Genomic DNA, 16795 nt, shown 5'->3' with positions numbered 1-16795 from the left:
CCACTACAGAGAGAGCCATATTGTCAAATATGCCATTTTTTTAAATTACAAAAACATATGCATATACATATGCAGAACATGTGCTCTAGTATATACACAGGTTGCTCCAAAAGTAATGCCACCTATTTATTTTCATGGAAACTACAACAAAGAGCTCTACAACACTTTCATAAAGCAAATTCTCAGCTATAAAATGCTATTTCTCAACACGGTCACCACCATTATCTATACATTTTTGCCAGCAATGAACAAGAGCCTGCATAGCGCAGTGGTCAGCACAGGGAGGCCTGCTGAACTCCATCATGTCCTCAGGGCTCACAGGGAAGAGACGGACAAGGAAGTCCTGCTCAGCTCATGAGGAGCAGCAGGAAGAGGGTCTTGGTTCAGCCTTCAGCACCCAAGGAATGGCAGCCACATGGAAGGGAGACACAGCTTGCTGCACAATGGCACTTGAGCACTGAGTCCTGACTCTGAATTAGAATGAGTCACCTCTGCAGGAGACAGTAAAAGCTAAGTTTTACAACCTCATGTCTAGACCTCATTCAACCCTTAACATGAATTATTTGAAAGCATAGCAACATTCCTTTCAGTTTTGCAGTTACATGATTTACTCCAGTGGCTGCACATTTTCAGAATATGGGTTTAACTCTGAGAGCAAGTTCAACTGCGGATATCTCTATAAAAGGAATAAGATGCAACACAGTAAACTTCTCGGCCATATTCGGGATGAGCAGTGTCATGTCACTTTTGCTTCTGACAGTCAGTCCTATGCCAAAATTACAATTTTAACTGTTTAGAAATTATTAGAGTTACTACTTAAAGCCATTGGCTTTAATCACTAAGTCTATTATTAACAATAAAATCATTGCTGACATAGCTATAAATTCACATGTTGGCTGATAAAAGGAGCTCAGTTGTAAACATCCTGTTGTTCTTGGTTTGGTTAGTGTAGAGTTAGTGTAGGTAGGGTTAGTGTAATATTTCTGTCAATGCAGCTCTAATTCCAGGTTTCCCGGAAGACCTTGTTCACTTTTATGGCCTGCCTCAGCTTTCAAACATGAAGTGAAACCTGGTCCCTCCCATGTCTACCTGAAGTCTGTTGGAAGCCACCTGGACTTGCTTGTTGTAAAAAGATACCATTAATTTTTAAAAGCATCAGTTTTCCATCACCTACATAAATTTTTGAAGTCATATACCACTCATCTTCAGATAGAAATAGCACTTATAACTTGCAGTGATACCGGTGGACTATTTCACACATTTGTTCTAGAGAAGGACAAACTGAAGCAAAAAGCAAAGAAAAACACCATTTTTAAAGGGTACGTTAGCCCGGAGAAAAGTGTTCTCATAAGCAGTAAGAATTTATTCCATATTAGCAGTGCAAGCTTGGCATAATTAACAATTCTCCCAACAATGTCTAGCAAATACATTATTCAAACTACTTTAAGATCTATAATGATGTATTTTCACTCTAAGCACACTTGTGACAATCAGCAGATTTCTTACTAAACGCAAAGAAAGCATGACATTATTCACCAAGTGTTTTCAAGTACTGCAAGTGTTTTTTTTTCCAGACTGTAAACATTTGAAGTGATTTTGTTCTTACTCCTGTGTTCTCTCTCTGGTGCATTTGTCCTCAGTATTCCAAATGCACTACATGTGAAGACAGGCATAAATCATTTACACCCATCTTAATATGCTACTTCCTGTCTCACCACTCCAAGTCAGTCAGCACTCCAAGTCAGGACAAAGCCAGAACACAAGTCATCATCTTCTTTCTTCAAGTCAACGGACTACCAAGCAGAGACCTGTTTGTTCTCAGTTCTAGAAAGGCTATTCCTTTCTGGACAATGGAAATGATGAGTATTCACTGAAAAGTCACTTAATTGCCTCTGCAAAGACATCAGACTTGCCATAAAGAATGTAAGAGCTCAAGATTTTCAGAAAGAGCTTCAGAACCTCTGCCAGCACTAGGGTTAATACACAACTGTTGATAACAAAGTAACCCACAAAACACACACAGGTAGCACATCACACATTTCTAAGCTGAGATCTTGGACCATGTAACAGGCTGAATATTGCACCTTTTAGAAAAGCAGAGCTATGAGAAGAGCAGCTCAGTGGCAGAAACCATTCCTTTGTTGCACCTACACATAGATTAAGTACAGCATGCTTAGGAGATTCACTCTATTTGTTGACGTTGCATTTAAAGGCAACAATCTATTTTGTTGCGTGGGAAGTGTTGCTGAAGAGCCTCAGGAAATCTAACTCTCCACAGTTACATAACTCTCTAAGAAAAAGGTAATAAAATACACATGCATATCAGTGTATTGTCTATCAATAAAGAGAACAGGACATCATAATAATCCCTCTTCTTTCAGAGGGCAAACAATTTTTAATATCACTTACAGAACCTCGGAGAAACAAAATGGGAACTCTAGTTCCAAACTTCTCTTCCAGGGCGCTTACTGCAGAAAGCAGCTGATATGCTTGCTTTCCAAAGTCCTGTAAACCACCTTCTGAATCACTGGAGGTTGCCAAACAAGATGTTCTGAAAGGCACAAAGAAAACTAAACTTAAGCATAAACAAACCAAGCCTCCTCTTTGTCAAACACTGTTTACTAAGTAGTAACCAAATAAAATACACATCTTGAATTACATTTAAAGGCATCATTAATTGCTTACATAGGTGTAAAGAACTAGAACTGAAAATGTGGGACCAAGCAAGATCAATGTCATGTGTGATTAAGACAGCTGCACAACCAAACACTAAACAGTTCTTTATGATACTCGTTATGACAGAATGTCATCTCACTCATCTTCTGGTTTTAGTATTTGAATATATGGACAGTCGTTGATTTAAAACTTTCTATTGTTTGCTTGTTTTAGATGCACATAATAGCCAAGAAGTTACTTCTTTCTTCCCAGTAAACACAAAGTGAAAACAACAGAAGGAAAGAGCTACCCCATTTCCTTTGCCTTGTTACTGCACGTGTTACTGAGTAGAAAAACCTATCAAAAAAACACACTTCCAAAATAGCGGACAGTGATCTGCATTTCAAACAATTTGAGTTCTCCAATACAAATTCACCGTATGGCCCTTTACTGGGGCACACCACCGTAACTGCAAACAAATGGAAGGTATGATCTCTCCAATAAGTTCTCTTTTTGGTTAGTTTGGATAGGGTCCAGTTTCGTTATTCCTTGAGCATACAGTAAATGTAACCATGCTGGTACATTTTTTTGCTGAGAGAAACACACTTTAATAACTCGTCTCTGATCACTAAGTGTTATGCTACCAGCAAGAACAATGGATCACTTACTACAGCTTCAAGAATGTGTGTATGTACACAAGAGATGGAGGAAAGTGTTTCTACTCAAATCTGTGAGGTTACTGATCCCCTGGCTTCCCTTCAGCACTTCTGAAATTATTACACGTGCTGGAATGAACATGTCAGCACACACCATAACAAGAAAGCAACTCCTATTACATTAAGGCAATTCAACCTGAAACACACAGATCCGCGTCCCACTTTCAAGAAGTTTCTTCTGGGATTAATTACCCAATAGGACTTATAAAGCAATTGTATTTGCACGGTCTGAGAAAGTTGCTCTAAACCATTTCGGGAACTGAGGCCACGCTTTGTTTACAGGTTTTCCCACAGCAGAACTTATTGCTTATAACCTGCCTCATGGCTTTTTCAATTATTGAATAGCAAGTTAAGGACAGCTGTTCAAACAAAGATAAGCTTCAGGCTCAACATCTGCAAAACCAAGTGCATAAAAAGTCAATTATTTAAGATAGTTTTCCTTGTAAGTCAGCCTGAGAGAACACATCCTCTTGTATCAGCCTTTCAGGGGAGAACACTTACCTGCACCTGCAATTATCACAGCACTCTTCTGTGCCCATAATGCCAGAGGAGACCTTTCGGAGTTGTTTATCTTCAAAATGAGACAGGATGATTCTACCCAAGGGAAAGCAGGGAATTAAATAAAAGAATAAAAACTTACTCATTAAATTCATTGCAGAAAACAGAATTGAAATCAGCATAATTAATTCACTGCGGAGACAATTTTGGCCCTGATTCCACTGAAAAAATGGAAGGGTTTTTTTTGAAAAGTAAATAAGGAACACTTGAAACATTCATATAAACATGCTGAAGGTTGTACTTCTTGATATTGAAGAAGCCTTATGTTTACAAGCTACACTTGTGAAAGTCGCAACTACTCTTATTAATGCTAACTTAAGTTACATGCAATTACATGCGGTTTGCAGTACTCACTTTCTTCTGCAGCTGTTTGAGGAAAGGTACTTCTCCATTTTTTCTAACATCTTCAGTTTGCACAATCTGAACTTTTCATTGTGTATCTCACTTAGAAGACGCCTGCCAGTCAAAAGAAAAAAATGAACCTTAATATTGACTGCTATTCTCCTGCGCCTCACCAACAGTGAGATACCTGTTGCCCAATGTAATACTCTTTATAATAGTCACAGGAAGCATTCAAATTAAAAAAAAAAAATAGCATGGGAGTACTGTTAGGGGTTTATGGAGAATTCACTTTGCCAAACCTGAGCTACCAGTTGCACAATGTTCAAACCCGAGCAAGAAAGAGCACAAGAGAGAGAAGGAGATACAGAAAAAGAAAGAGAAAAGAAGGCAGTTCTACAGCACCAGTACTCTTTAAGGGTGCTGATAGATCTTGTCCTGTAGGTCATCAGACCTCTGTATAAGTAACCAGCTCTCATCATAGTCTGCATTGCAAAACATTTTCAGGAAGCATCAGTAGAACAAAAACACACTCATTACTGTTACTGCATTGTCTACTATCTTGTAGAATAAATGCAATTTATCTAGTACCCAGCACTGAGCATGCATAAAAGTTCTTGGAACAATGCTGACAAAGACATTATGATTTCCAGCCAAACCACCCGTCCTCCTTTCTTTAGACATGTTAGCTATCTGTGTCAAAGCAGCAGTCTTCAGCCATTTACCTGTTTAAAACCAAGTCTGCTGCAGTCCACAAGACGTGACAAGAAGCAGGAAGCCCATCACGACCAGCTCTTCCAATTTCTTGATAATAGGATTCCATTTCCTTAGGGGCACCATAATGAATAACCATCCGGATATCTGCTTTATTGATGCCCATTCCAAATGCCACTGTAGCCACAACACACTACAAAACAGAAGCCACACACTGTATGTTTTGAAATGATCAACAAGAAATACGTTTGGGTTTCTATTAATGCTCACACTGTTGGTGACAATCTTTCGCCACAGACTCAAAAACTCAGCTTAAGGTACAACAGCTTCAAACTCACACTTGAAATTCTACATCACTGTTAATAAGGAGCCTAATTTTGGTCACAACATGAGCACAGGATTATAGTTTTGAGAGTGATGCCATGGCCTGGCAAACGTTAAGAGTGTTTTCAGGTAGTTATTCTCAAGCAAAGGATAATAAACATGGCCTGAAAAAGAACAGAATAAATCTCAACATAACTGCAGCCTGCTCAACTGCAATAGGAAGAAAGTAGCTCACAGAAATTGGGAGGGCATTATTCTAGCTACCAGTTTCTTCATGTTTACATACATGAACATATTAAGATATATAGTATCTTACATATTAAGAGATAGTACATATTATCTATACATATTAAGAGATTTACTAAAGGAATTTGAAACATAAACCAGGAACAATATTACTGTCAACACAAACCAGAAATTTTTTTCCCATAACAGGAGATGTACAGAGTAAATTCAAAACATGCTGATATTTCCAAATTCTTTCATCTACTGGAAACTCTACAGTTATAACTAAGAATACACTTTTTTTTTTTTTTCCCCAAGTACCTGAATTTCATCCCGCATGAACTGGTGATGGGTATCTCTCCTTTTTTGAATTCCCATGCCAGCATGGTATGCACCACAAGTCACACCAAGTTTATTCAGTTCAAACACAACTTGTTCAGTGGCCTTTCTTGAAGGGCAGTAGACAATAGTGGGGCCTTCAAACTCATACGTAGAACTGCTAAAAGTAGTAACAATGCATAAAGATGCAGAAAAGAAGATGCCACCATTTGGCAAAGACTATGCCTTGCCCTAATTGAAAAGGAAATGCAGCTTTTTGCAGCAGTTCACCATTTTGGAGATTCTCAGATATAAATAGATTTGAATTCTCTAGTTCCCATATTTTACATATTGTTATGCAGAGATAATATCAGTTTGCACGAAATGCCATCACCTCACATATGTTAGAGGTACCACAGATTAAAAGCAGCGCCTTCTCATGAAGCTGCTTTATCAAACAGAAGCAAATTCGTGCTCCCAGATCATGCACAGCACACAGCTTTCAGCAGCCGAGACCGATCTTTAGACTTCACAGTCTAAAGTGAAGAATTTGCCAATGAGCTCTTGCTAAGCAAGAAAGAGAAGGTTTTTTTTTTCTCCTACAAAAATTGGGTACTTACATACAAATTGCTTATCCTTTGTAAAAATAGACTTGAAAGTTACTTGGTGATCTTTAGTGCCTTTTACAAAAAGCAGATGATTTTGGTCTGTGCTGGTTTAACAGCATAAGGCCTCCCATTTTCTGAAGGTCATCAGGAAACATGCTTTTACAGCCATCATTTTTAAAAGGTCAATATTTATATAACAACATACAAATTAGGGAAACGTATTTATATTGCTGTAGAGGCAAACATTGTAGACTGTGACAAGGAGAGGAAAGGGGCAGGAAACCCACTCTCATGGGTACACTGGTGGGTGTGCTATCCAAAGCACTGCAATTGTTCTGCTCAGTTAGCCCTCTCAAAGAAATCTGATTCAGATTCAGATTCAACTCACTTATTATGTACAACTATGTTTAACAAGGAATCCACCAGCCAATTCATCACTGTCATTCAAACTGCTACAATGCTGTAAGCTTCTCCGAGGATCAAATGAACCTGAAGATCCTTCAGTTAACAGCATGCAGACTGTGAGATACCTCAAACTTTTTTTTTTGTCCTAAACTGGGAGAAGATGGAAGGCAGGGGTGCAAATATGATGAATGACTAACACAGTATCAGGTGAAGACTGGGGTGAGAGCCTAAGCTCCACCCCACCAGATCAGTTTAAAACTGCTACCAGTTTTTGGTATGCACTACTGATAACCTGTTAAGTACTCAAGTATATCTGCAGGAATAACAAAAACAGCCTAAATCCTTACCTTCCTTTCCTAATAAGGAACTGTTTCAAATCCCTAAGAATATTTCCACTCTGTCGTCCAACTTCTAAGTACAGATTAGGTCTGTCAAAGCTAGTACACGTGATCTGAGGATTCTTTAGGTTCAGACAATTTACTATGTCTTCTCTAATCGAGGGACTTGCAGTTGCTGTTAAAGCAACAATGGGAACCTGAAATTTAAAAAAAAAAAAGCAGAAAGTCAGACACCTCTCAATGATTTAAGACAAGTCAAAACTGATCAGCATGTCAACAGGCACTTTCATCTGTTTATGTTCACTAAATCAGCTCAGCTGTTTGAAAAACAGGTAATATTTAGCTTTCTAGAGCTTCATTCTACCCTGTTAAGGAGCACAGACAGCAACAGAACACCTGAACCACATGGTTTTCTTCTTCATTCATGTCTTCTTTAGTTGCATCTTCAGTGAGGCTGCAGCAGCTGTCTATTGCAGACGGCTCAATTCAGAGAACATAGTACAAAACTTTCAAGAATTAAATCTGAAGTTCAGGTCTAAATTTTGGAACTTGTGCAGTAAATGCTTCAGGAAAGTTTGGAAGTTATAACTGATTATTCTTGCAAGCTGCTTGGCCAGTTTCAGAAACAAAATCCTTCAGTATTAAACCAGGAACTTAGGAACAACATTTTTCAGCACACAGAGATGCAACAGAATTACTCTTTTTCAGACGTTCCTGATAGCCCAGATTCCAAATGCCCTCCATTTAAACCTTTTGGGGAGTAAAAGTTAAAAACAAAAAGCCCACAAAACTCACTCATTGATAGGAACTGCAAAAGCACCCAAAACAGCATAGTAAGGTAAGAACACCCAAAAGACATCACCGAAGATGAAACTTAAAGCTATCGTGTGAAATGAAGTAGTATCCTTCTCTTAATTTGGAAATCAAGCACATATTAAAACCTCACCGATGGTAGAGCCTTCTTTAATAAGTTTAGCTTTCTAAAGGAATTTCTGAAGTCATGGCCCCACTCAGAAATGCAATGAGCTTCATCAATAGCTATGAGAGCAATACCTGGTGGAGACAAAACCACAGCATGGACACAGCACTTACAAGGCAAACCAACATGGGAAGTTACAAAATACAAACACCACATTCCGTTCAATCTCAAGTTTTCCTTAGAAGGTACCAGCAATCTGCTTTAAGTTCTGTTTGTAGGATGTCTTCTGCTGTAAGGACTCACCAAGCCTATTTTTATATTAACCTAATTTGTGAAAATATCTAAGAGCTCTCACAGATTTCCACTACTACCACCTCCGATTCCTTCTCCAAGCTTCAGGTCTACAAGTACACCTCTACAAAAGGCTAAAGTCTTAACTATCATTAACAGCTAGAATCTTTTTCTTCTCTTTCCAGATTTCCTTACTAATTGTCAAAAATGTTGATGTCACAAAAAAAAACTATTTACCATGATGCAATACAGTGTTTCAAAACAAGTTTACGGTCACATTCTGAGAAAATCTGATGGATTAAAATACTTTAAAAACTAAAATATTTAGTCATATATTTCTTACTTCCTGCAATTTAAACAGTGTTTTAACCTCTCTGTTCTCAGGAACTTAGCAAACATTCCCATACCAAGATCATGCTAAAGACTATTTGCATATAGTCATTTTTTTTTAATTAACAACAGGGTCTTCTGACACTATGTATTGGCAGCGACTACCCTAGCTCCAAGCTCAAGGTGAGAAACAAGTTTAACATTGTCAGAGTTAATTATGAAATGAAGCTGTCTGCCATCTCATCATCAACCTTATTCCCAACTTACCAATAGTTTGGTCAATATCCTGAAGTAGCTCTAAATTCACTGAACAGAACTCTGGCGTCATGTATATGACTCTGTATAGACCCCTATAATATCAAGAGAACACAGTGTCAAAGGAGGAGAATTCAAATAAACAAAACGAAACCATGACTGTTAGAAGACGTAAAAGAGAACAAGTCAGACACTTGGATGAGCAGTAAAAGGAAGGTAATGAAGGCAGAAGTAAGGCATTCCAGATCAGCAAGAAAGCAAGACAGTAGACAGTGGGACATGAGAATAAACAGATTTACTGCAGCCCTTAGATCTTGAAGGAGTAGTTGTAATGACTCTGACAAATACAGATTTAAAATCTGCTATTCCTATCTAAATCACAGCATAAAGCTGAGTCAGCAAGCTTCATCTCCGCAAATGCAGAGGGCACAAGCAAGTGGCTATATGCCTCCCAAATGCTCATAGTGGGTAAATGCAAACACTCTTGACTGACTGCCTGATTCTCAATATGAGCGAGGACCAAGACTTTGTTGTGACAGATCAGATGACACATTCCATCCCTCAAATACATCAGGAACTGCAACCCCAAGACGTTTAGACAGGACTTACGCTTTAATGCTGTCTTTGACGTCTTTTGACTGAGCCGAACCAAGCAAGCAAGATGAAATCCCTGACATTCTGCAGTAAAAAAAAAAGCACAGTTATACACTGATTTACTCATAAATGCTTTCCACCTCAGGTTTTTGGGTTGGTTTTTTTTCTTCAACCTACTGCCAGCATTTGGTAAAGTAAGTTCAAGCTACAGGGTCTGAGACTACTTTCTTCCAAGGATCTCCATGGAAAAAGCCTTTTTAAAAACAGTAGAAGTCAGTCACTATTCCTGACAACCACATGCTCATCCACTTCCCTCTCGTTGTCTCCCACAGACACATACTCCATTAGTGCAAGGAATCAGATTAAGAACATTTCTCTTTCACCCGCGTCAAATTCCCTACTACTGCGCTACATCAGACGTTTTAAGAAGCGAAGATGCCAGATATTAGGAGACCTATTTCACTGTCCATCTTAAACATCTGTGCTATTACCTTGATCTGGCCTTCATCTTCCATCTGCTCAGACATTAGTGATTAGACTTAAAAGAAGCCCAATGAAGCTTTGACATAGTTCTCACAGGCTTAAACAGTACACCAAGTTTGTTCAGCCATTTGTTCTCCATAAACAGAGCCTCTGAATACAGAAAGAGCTGAGAAGGATGCACCTTCAGGAACCACCCACCAGCACAGACCCTTTGCAAATCCAGCCTACAGTTTCCATAGCTGGGAATCACTAGAATACCAGTGATCTCAGGCAATTTATAGTTCGCACACATTTCTGGAGAAACGTATATTTCACAGCTGACACACAGACAGCTCTCCGTACAAAGCTGCAGCCTTAAACACTGTGAAATGCCACAAGTTGAACCTGTGGGTTTCCACATGAAACACAGCATCAGCCTGTTACTACTGCGTTACTTACGTCAGCTGCAGAACTTGGTCCTCCATCAAGGAAATAAGAGGACAGACGACTATTCCTGTACCTCCAGTATAAACAGGAGGAAACTGGTAGCACAAACTTTTCCCATATCCTTAAAAAAAAAGAAAAAAACACAAACATAAAAGTGAAGCAACATATAGTTGTTGTATTTTGTGGCAGAGTTGTCTTATACTTCTGTACTAACACCTTACTGAGCCCTAAAAAGCGTGCTCCATTAGCACACAAAAGACACAGGATAAATACTGTTAGCACCCACTCAATGTCACTCCCTCCAAGGTCAGTGGAAAAAGAACTGGACAGAAATACAAGCAGCAAGCATAGCTGGCCAAGATTAGCAGCCTCCAATAGAAAAGGTGAGTCCTGAGCACTCTGCTCCTAAAAGCCACGTGGACAGTCTTAAAGTTTCAAAGCCCTAACCTCCCCTAAAAGAGAAAGATTTCTTGCCACCTTTTAAGACATAAAAATAACTTACCAGTTGCCATGACAACAAGATTGTCTCTTTTGTCTTCTAAAACAGAATGTATCACTTTCCACTGAACCCTTTGAATTAAAGGAAGAAGAATATATTTTATTTTTGCCACCACATGTATAATATACAAATTGTGCTGAAGAAACCCTTTTGGCTGCCTGACAGTTCTTTGCACGCTGCAACCACTCACACCATGTTTACTGCAGTTAGTCCTACCAGTGTAGGATCAGTGGGGATCTCTTACCAGGACTAAAGTAAGCAACTCTCGATGTAGTCATTTAAAGACAACTGCAAAATAATATCTCCCATATGTCAGTAAATGATCTACAAATACTCATGAAACTACAATTATCTTTCATAAAAGGATTCTAAACAGGACTTCAGCGTTGCCAATTTTGATTTTTTAATGGTCTCACAGGTATACATAATGTGCAGTGAATTAAAACAAAATTTCTCCCCTTTGTAATTTCTAACAGTTTACCAAACAGTTGTGGTTTGTTGTTTGTTTGTTTTGTTGCTTCTTCATCATTCAAGCCCCAAGCATTGCTCTTTCGTTATGTTCTGTGCAACATGTGCTCTAAAACAAGTCATTCAGGATGATTTCACTCCATTTCCATTGATATCAGGAACTCAATTCCAGCAATGCTAGAATCTATGAGCACACACTACACTGAAATTATGTCCTATTAGATGCTCTAGAGACAAATAGGAGCCTGTATTCAATTAGAGCCACATGTCAAAAGGATAACCAGACTAAGGAAGTTTATCACCATACAAAGAATACATTCGTGCAAGTTTACAGTGTTTTCTCTTTGAAATATCTGAGCTAGACCAGGTACAGAAACATTCACTTGCAGAAGGCTTGCCATCAGAAAAAGCAAGAAGTTTATCCTCTACTATGAAAATACAGTATTGTAGCAAAATAAAGCCCATTTGCTATTTCACTGTAGCAAAGGCTGTCTTCGCTAGGGATTTTGCACAGGTCCAAGTTTGTTAGTGGTTCTCAAAGTAGTAAATAGATTTTAAAAAGCTGAAAAAAGAAAAGAAAGTGAATTGAAAACATACTTACGGTTTAAAAGAAGAATGCCCAAAATACATCTTCAGACATGAGATGTGGATTTCACTAGGTACTGACAGCAACGGATCTTTAGGGGGAGACAGAAAAGGCCTTATATGCAACTAAATTTTAAACAGATGAAGCTTTGTCTTGACATCCTGCTTGTAGTTAGTGATATTTAAGCCTAAGCTTAGGACAACCCCAGCAGAAAGAGATACATCAAGTTCTGAACATATTTACAGGCTAAAATAAAGGATTAACAGAGAAACAAATACATACCTCAGAGACTCTTCATGAAGACAGAATACGGCAGTGTTAATGAGATAATAAAGTAATGGGCTCTGCATAACTACATTATCTGGAACACGCTCAGAAGAAGTAATAGAGATGTTCTACCATTCATCCCTTTTAAGACCTTGTGGAAGTCATGTTATTTAACACCTGACACTGCAATTTGCTAACGAAGTCATGGTCTGAAAAATGTCATAGGGGAGAACCCTGATCTTACTGTGAACGATGAAGAAAAACACTCAAGACTCCATTTAAATTTATAGCTATTACTCAGCAGTGAAATGCATTACATTTCCACCTAGTTTTTGTCTGCTGAGCAAACACATGTTCCCTGCAATCGTTTGCTGAGTAACTGTTTGAAGGGATGAAGAGAGTCTACTGATCATGGCAAGAGTCAACTGTGTTTCACCAAGGACACCTTTAAGTTTTCATCTTGACATATCCTCAATCACTCCTTTCAAAATCCAGATCAGCTTTTACTGTCTGCTTTAAGAAGCTAAGCACAAAATATCACTGTGTTTATACAACCAATTCTACAGAGAACACCTTCCTCCCCCCTCCATTATGCACTATAATTTAAAACATACCCCAACATTTCTCCTCCTCCTCTTCGATGACTTCATCTTCATCCTCATCTGGTGCAACATTCAATTCTGTGTCCGGAGTTTTCCTGGACTCCATTTCAGTTAAAATTTCTTTTGAATTGTCCACATCTTCTAAAGACTGAATTCAGAAGTTCAAGATATGAAAGGGTAGACACCATGCATACATGAGGTAACAAGACGCAGGGGAATGTGACTACAGCATGGAAGATGGACATGAAGCACTGCATCCATCTAAAAGTTCTGGTTCTTCCCTGGTAGAAAATTAATCCTTTCTTTCTATAGACCTTTCTATCCTGCCTCTCATGACTTGAAGTGCATGAATTCCATGGAATCAGGACAAAAAGCAGGGTAAAGAAAACACAACACATCTAAATAATCTTAAGTGCCTTAATGGTGTAACACTTTTTTCTCCAAGGTGCCTGCAAAGCATACAGCAACAAAGCAATCTATTTGACCTGTTGTTCAGATTAACAGCACCTGCAGTGGTCTGAATGTACGACACGCAGCAAGCCAACTGACATACAGTTATCAACAGAAGTGCTGGAAATGGGTAGGTCAAAAACCTAAGCTGCTACAGTGAAGATGTAACAAAACATGGAATATCAAGATCATAGAATCGCATGAGATCCTAGATGGTAAAAGTAATTCTTCATCTACCCACATATTCTTCCATCCACCTTTTGTAAGCAATACCTATTTTTTAATTCCCTCCACTCAATGATGCTATGTTCCACTGTGACCTAAAAGCATCATCACTGGGGAAAAAACAGAAAGTGGATAAGCCAAACCCCTAAGGCACTCACTTTAAGCATCTCCATTTCCAGTTCTTCATCACTTTCAATGATACAGGAAGTATTTTGTTCATTGTCTGTTGGGCATTCCTCCTAGGAAAAAAATACACGTGTAAAAAGATATTTCTATTTTTACCTACCTTTTGCTACAAACTATTCTTTGTATGAACTTACCTCTCAGTGGAAAAAAAAATAAACTAAGCTCAACATTCATCTCTGAAGCCCAGCCAAAACAATGCAAATCTGCAAAGTGTTAAAACACAGCGAGGCCCTATAGTAAGAGGCAAAAACATCAGTACTCCCAAATGTGGGAAAGACTTGGAACACAAAGAAATTACGGCCTCATTTAAGAGGCATCAACCCACATAAAGCAGTCACTAGAAGGCTGTCATTTAGAGCTCCATTAAATATCTGCTTTTTATTCATGACCAAGGTTGAGATGTTTGAATGCAGAATTTGTCCCCATACTGCAGAAACTTCACATCACAATTCATGAGTAAGTACAAGAGGAAAGCTAATCAGAATATCAATTAATGAACTAAATGAGTATCAGCTTCCGTATTTAGTACTCCTCCCACCTACATAACTGAAGAGCAATTCAGTGCTTGATCACCTACAGAAATATTTTCCAGACTCTGAGTCCTTACTCTAGTCCACCCTCAATTGCTCTCACCAAGTTTCTTTAAAATCTTATGGGAAAGTAAGGATAAGATCAGCTCCTCTGGTGAGCATCCATGACTAACGAGGGACTTTCTCATTACCTCAGGCACAGCTTTATTGAGAACTTCTTCTGCAGCCTGACGCTCCAATATCTGTAGTTCTTGTTCATTAAAGTCTAATGACATGAAGTCATCTCCGTCTGCTGAGTTCTTAGAGCCAGCTGCTGTAGTCCCATCTTCAACAACAGCGTTACCTCCCTCTGCTTCACCTTCATCAACTTCTCCCTCCCAGAGGCCAGCTAGTGTAGCATCAGAGCAGATGTTGAAGTCACCTTCAAGCTTTTTAGCAAATTCAGGCATTTCACCTTTTTGTGCTTCAGCATTCATTGACTTTGCTTCAGGTTTGGTTGGAGTTGCACCACAGCTCCTCTCCAGTACAGCTGGTTCAAGTTCTCCTTCTAAGAGTGTACTTCCTAAGGCTTTTACGTTCTCTGATATGTCAGCTAATATTTCTGCAGACCTGGAGGGTAAAACAAGAAGTTGAACCAAAACAGTAAAGACTATTGTTACATACATCCCAGCTACAAACAGAAACAAGGATTCTAAAGCTTCTCCAGGTAGATTTTGTCTAAAATATCACATGCAAAAGCTTATCACGCAATTGCAATTAGCAATCTTCTGTCATCAGAAGAAAGATAAAATCTCTTCACGCTGAAGAAGACTGCAAAGACTCTCCATATATGTGTGTTGTACTGTCCCCACAATTCTAGCCCAGTCTCCAGATTTCTAAGCAGACACACAAGTCTGAAGTTCCTAGTTAAAAAGGTCTTGCTGGATCAACATGTGAGCATGTCAGCAAGAAAAAAAAACAGATTCAGCATAGTTCAGTGTCAAACCCATTGCAAGTAAAATCAGGGAAAATCTACGTTCTGCCATATTAATGTACAAGGGTAAAAAGTTGCCCTCAAGTGAACTGTGCTTCCTTTTCTTGAAAAAAGATGCACAAATAACAGAGACAGCTATCAACTCATTTCGTGGTTCTGGACCTCAGCGATCAATATCAATCTCAAAAGATAAAGTACAACCAGGTTGATGAAAATCTAACCTCTGCAAATTTCTGAGTTGTCCAGAAGAATCAGAGATCTTGGAAGCCAGGTATACCATCTCTTCAGCTAGCGAAGTCAAGCGCTCCTTCACATCGTCTGACAACGCGTCATCTAGAAGAGGTGCCACTAGGGTTACTTAACAGTAATTCAGGTTTAACATCTACACACAAACAAGTTCATACAAGTCACTGTGTTTCCACCAGATCTACAGCTAGTAAGACAGTCTTTTTCAGCAGCCTGCTATAAACACCTACAGAAAGAGGACACAAAACAAGACCATTGTAAGTAGATTCTTCCCCAGAATACCCTCCAGCTTTGAGAAAGAAGCAACTGAGCAGGATGGAGTCTGCAGTGATCAGTCTGTCTGAACTCTGTCTTGTTGCTTTCTGAATTTGCTTGTATGCTTTACTTCACCAACTCGCATACCTACATGCGAACACACCGCTGTGTGCTAAATATGCATGCTCCTAGGACTTCAACTGCACCTACACCTGAAATCTCTTGGATTTTGCAGCTGTAAGAAACTAACTCATCATTCCATCTCAGTCTTCTACAGATGACTCAAGTGTTTGCTTTTTTGTTTCTTTTGTTGTTTAAGGTGTCCCATCTCCTCTTTCCAGCCAAAGCCTGGACACACAGACACTCCGCTTGCTAGCTTCAATGTGTACAGAGATGCACAAAGTTGCCAAGTACATTATTGTGGCAGAGTTCAAGTTCTTCACTGAGTTTCTTTTGCACAACTGGAAACTACCATCCCACTGACAGAAATTCAGTAATTAGGATGAGCAAACAATCTTCCTGATTGTCAATACAAGTTAATAGTCAGGCTCTTAACATCTTATGTGATGAAACCCTACTTGTTACACACGCTGTTGTATTAACACAGTGCCATCCCTCCATCCCACACTACTCATCAGCTGGGAGAAAAGCGTGCAGTGTGATCTTGAGTGCTGGGGAGCAACGCTGACATATCACATCAGAGACACCAGGATCCCTACTCATATACATCAGTAGAGATTTAGAAATAAGTTTGTTGGGTGTTCTTGTTGCTCATCTACAGGCTTTTGTTTTAATGAACACAATGCAGCTACCTGAAACATACAGCTATCTACTCAGCATAAGCACACTTGAAGATCGTTGCAGTAAGAGTAACAGAAGAATCCAGTTTAGTATATCACTACTGAGCCCTGTTCTCATGGAAAAAGAAGTTATTCCCATAGGTTTCAGATATCAGCCCTACCAAAGCTGAAAATATAGATGCGCTGATTAAACCAGAGCCAGAAAATTGT

The 16795-nt window shown here is 39.0% G+C and overlaps 1 protein-coding gene across 9 annotated transcripts in view; it reads right to left on the bottom strand.

The window, feature by feature from the left end:
* Window positions 1-16795, bottom strand: part of WRN (WRN RecQ like helicase) — a 41767-nt gene that overhangs the window by 13752 nt on the left and 11220 nt on the right. For 8 of the 9 annotated variants that reach the window (XM_031607528.2, XM_031607530.2, XM_090138758.1 and 5 more), the window contains 16 exons: window positions 15506-15617; window positions 14503-14920; window positions 13754-13834; window positions 12933-13068; window positions 12067-12142; window positions 11001-11068; window positions 10511-10619; window positions 9605-9673; window positions 9008-9090; window positions 8147-8253; window positions 7210-7397; window positions 5853-6030; window positions 4994-5175; window positions 4284-4385; window positions 3873-3965; window positions 2410-2551 (listed from right to left, as the gene is read on the bottom strand). In XM_031607528.2, coding sequence (XP_031463388.2) covers window positions 2410-2551; window positions 3873-3965; window positions 4284-4385; window positions 4994-5175; window positions 5853-6030; window positions 7210-7397; window positions 8147-8253; window positions 9008-9090; window positions 9605-9673; window positions 10511-10619; window positions 11001-11068; window positions 12067-12142; window positions 12933-13068; window positions 13754-13834; window positions 14503-14920; window positions 15506-15617 — 2144 coding nt within the window. The remainder of the gene's footprint in view (window positions 1-2409; window positions 2552-3872; window positions 3966-4283; window positions 4386-4993; window positions 5176-5852; window positions 6031-7209; window positions 7398-8146; window positions 8254-9007; window positions 9091-9604; window positions 9674-10510; window positions 10620-11000; window positions 11069-12066; window positions 12143-12932; window positions 13069-13753; window positions 13835-14502; window positions 14921-15505; window positions 15618-16795) is intronic. The other variant, XM_031607529.2, reaches the window with a different exon arrangement.

The sequence above is a fragment of the Phasianus colchicus genome, chromosome 4, assembly GCF_987193195.1.
Source record: "Phasianus colchicus chromosome 4, bPhaCol1.hap1.1, whole genome shotgun sequence".
Classification (NCBI taxonomy): domain Eukaryota; kingdom Metazoa; phylum Chordata; class Aves; order Galliformes; family Phasianidae; genus Phasianus; species Phasianus colchicus.
Note: the sequence above shows the minus strand (reverse complement) of the source record. Positions and strands in the feature narration are given on the sequence as shown.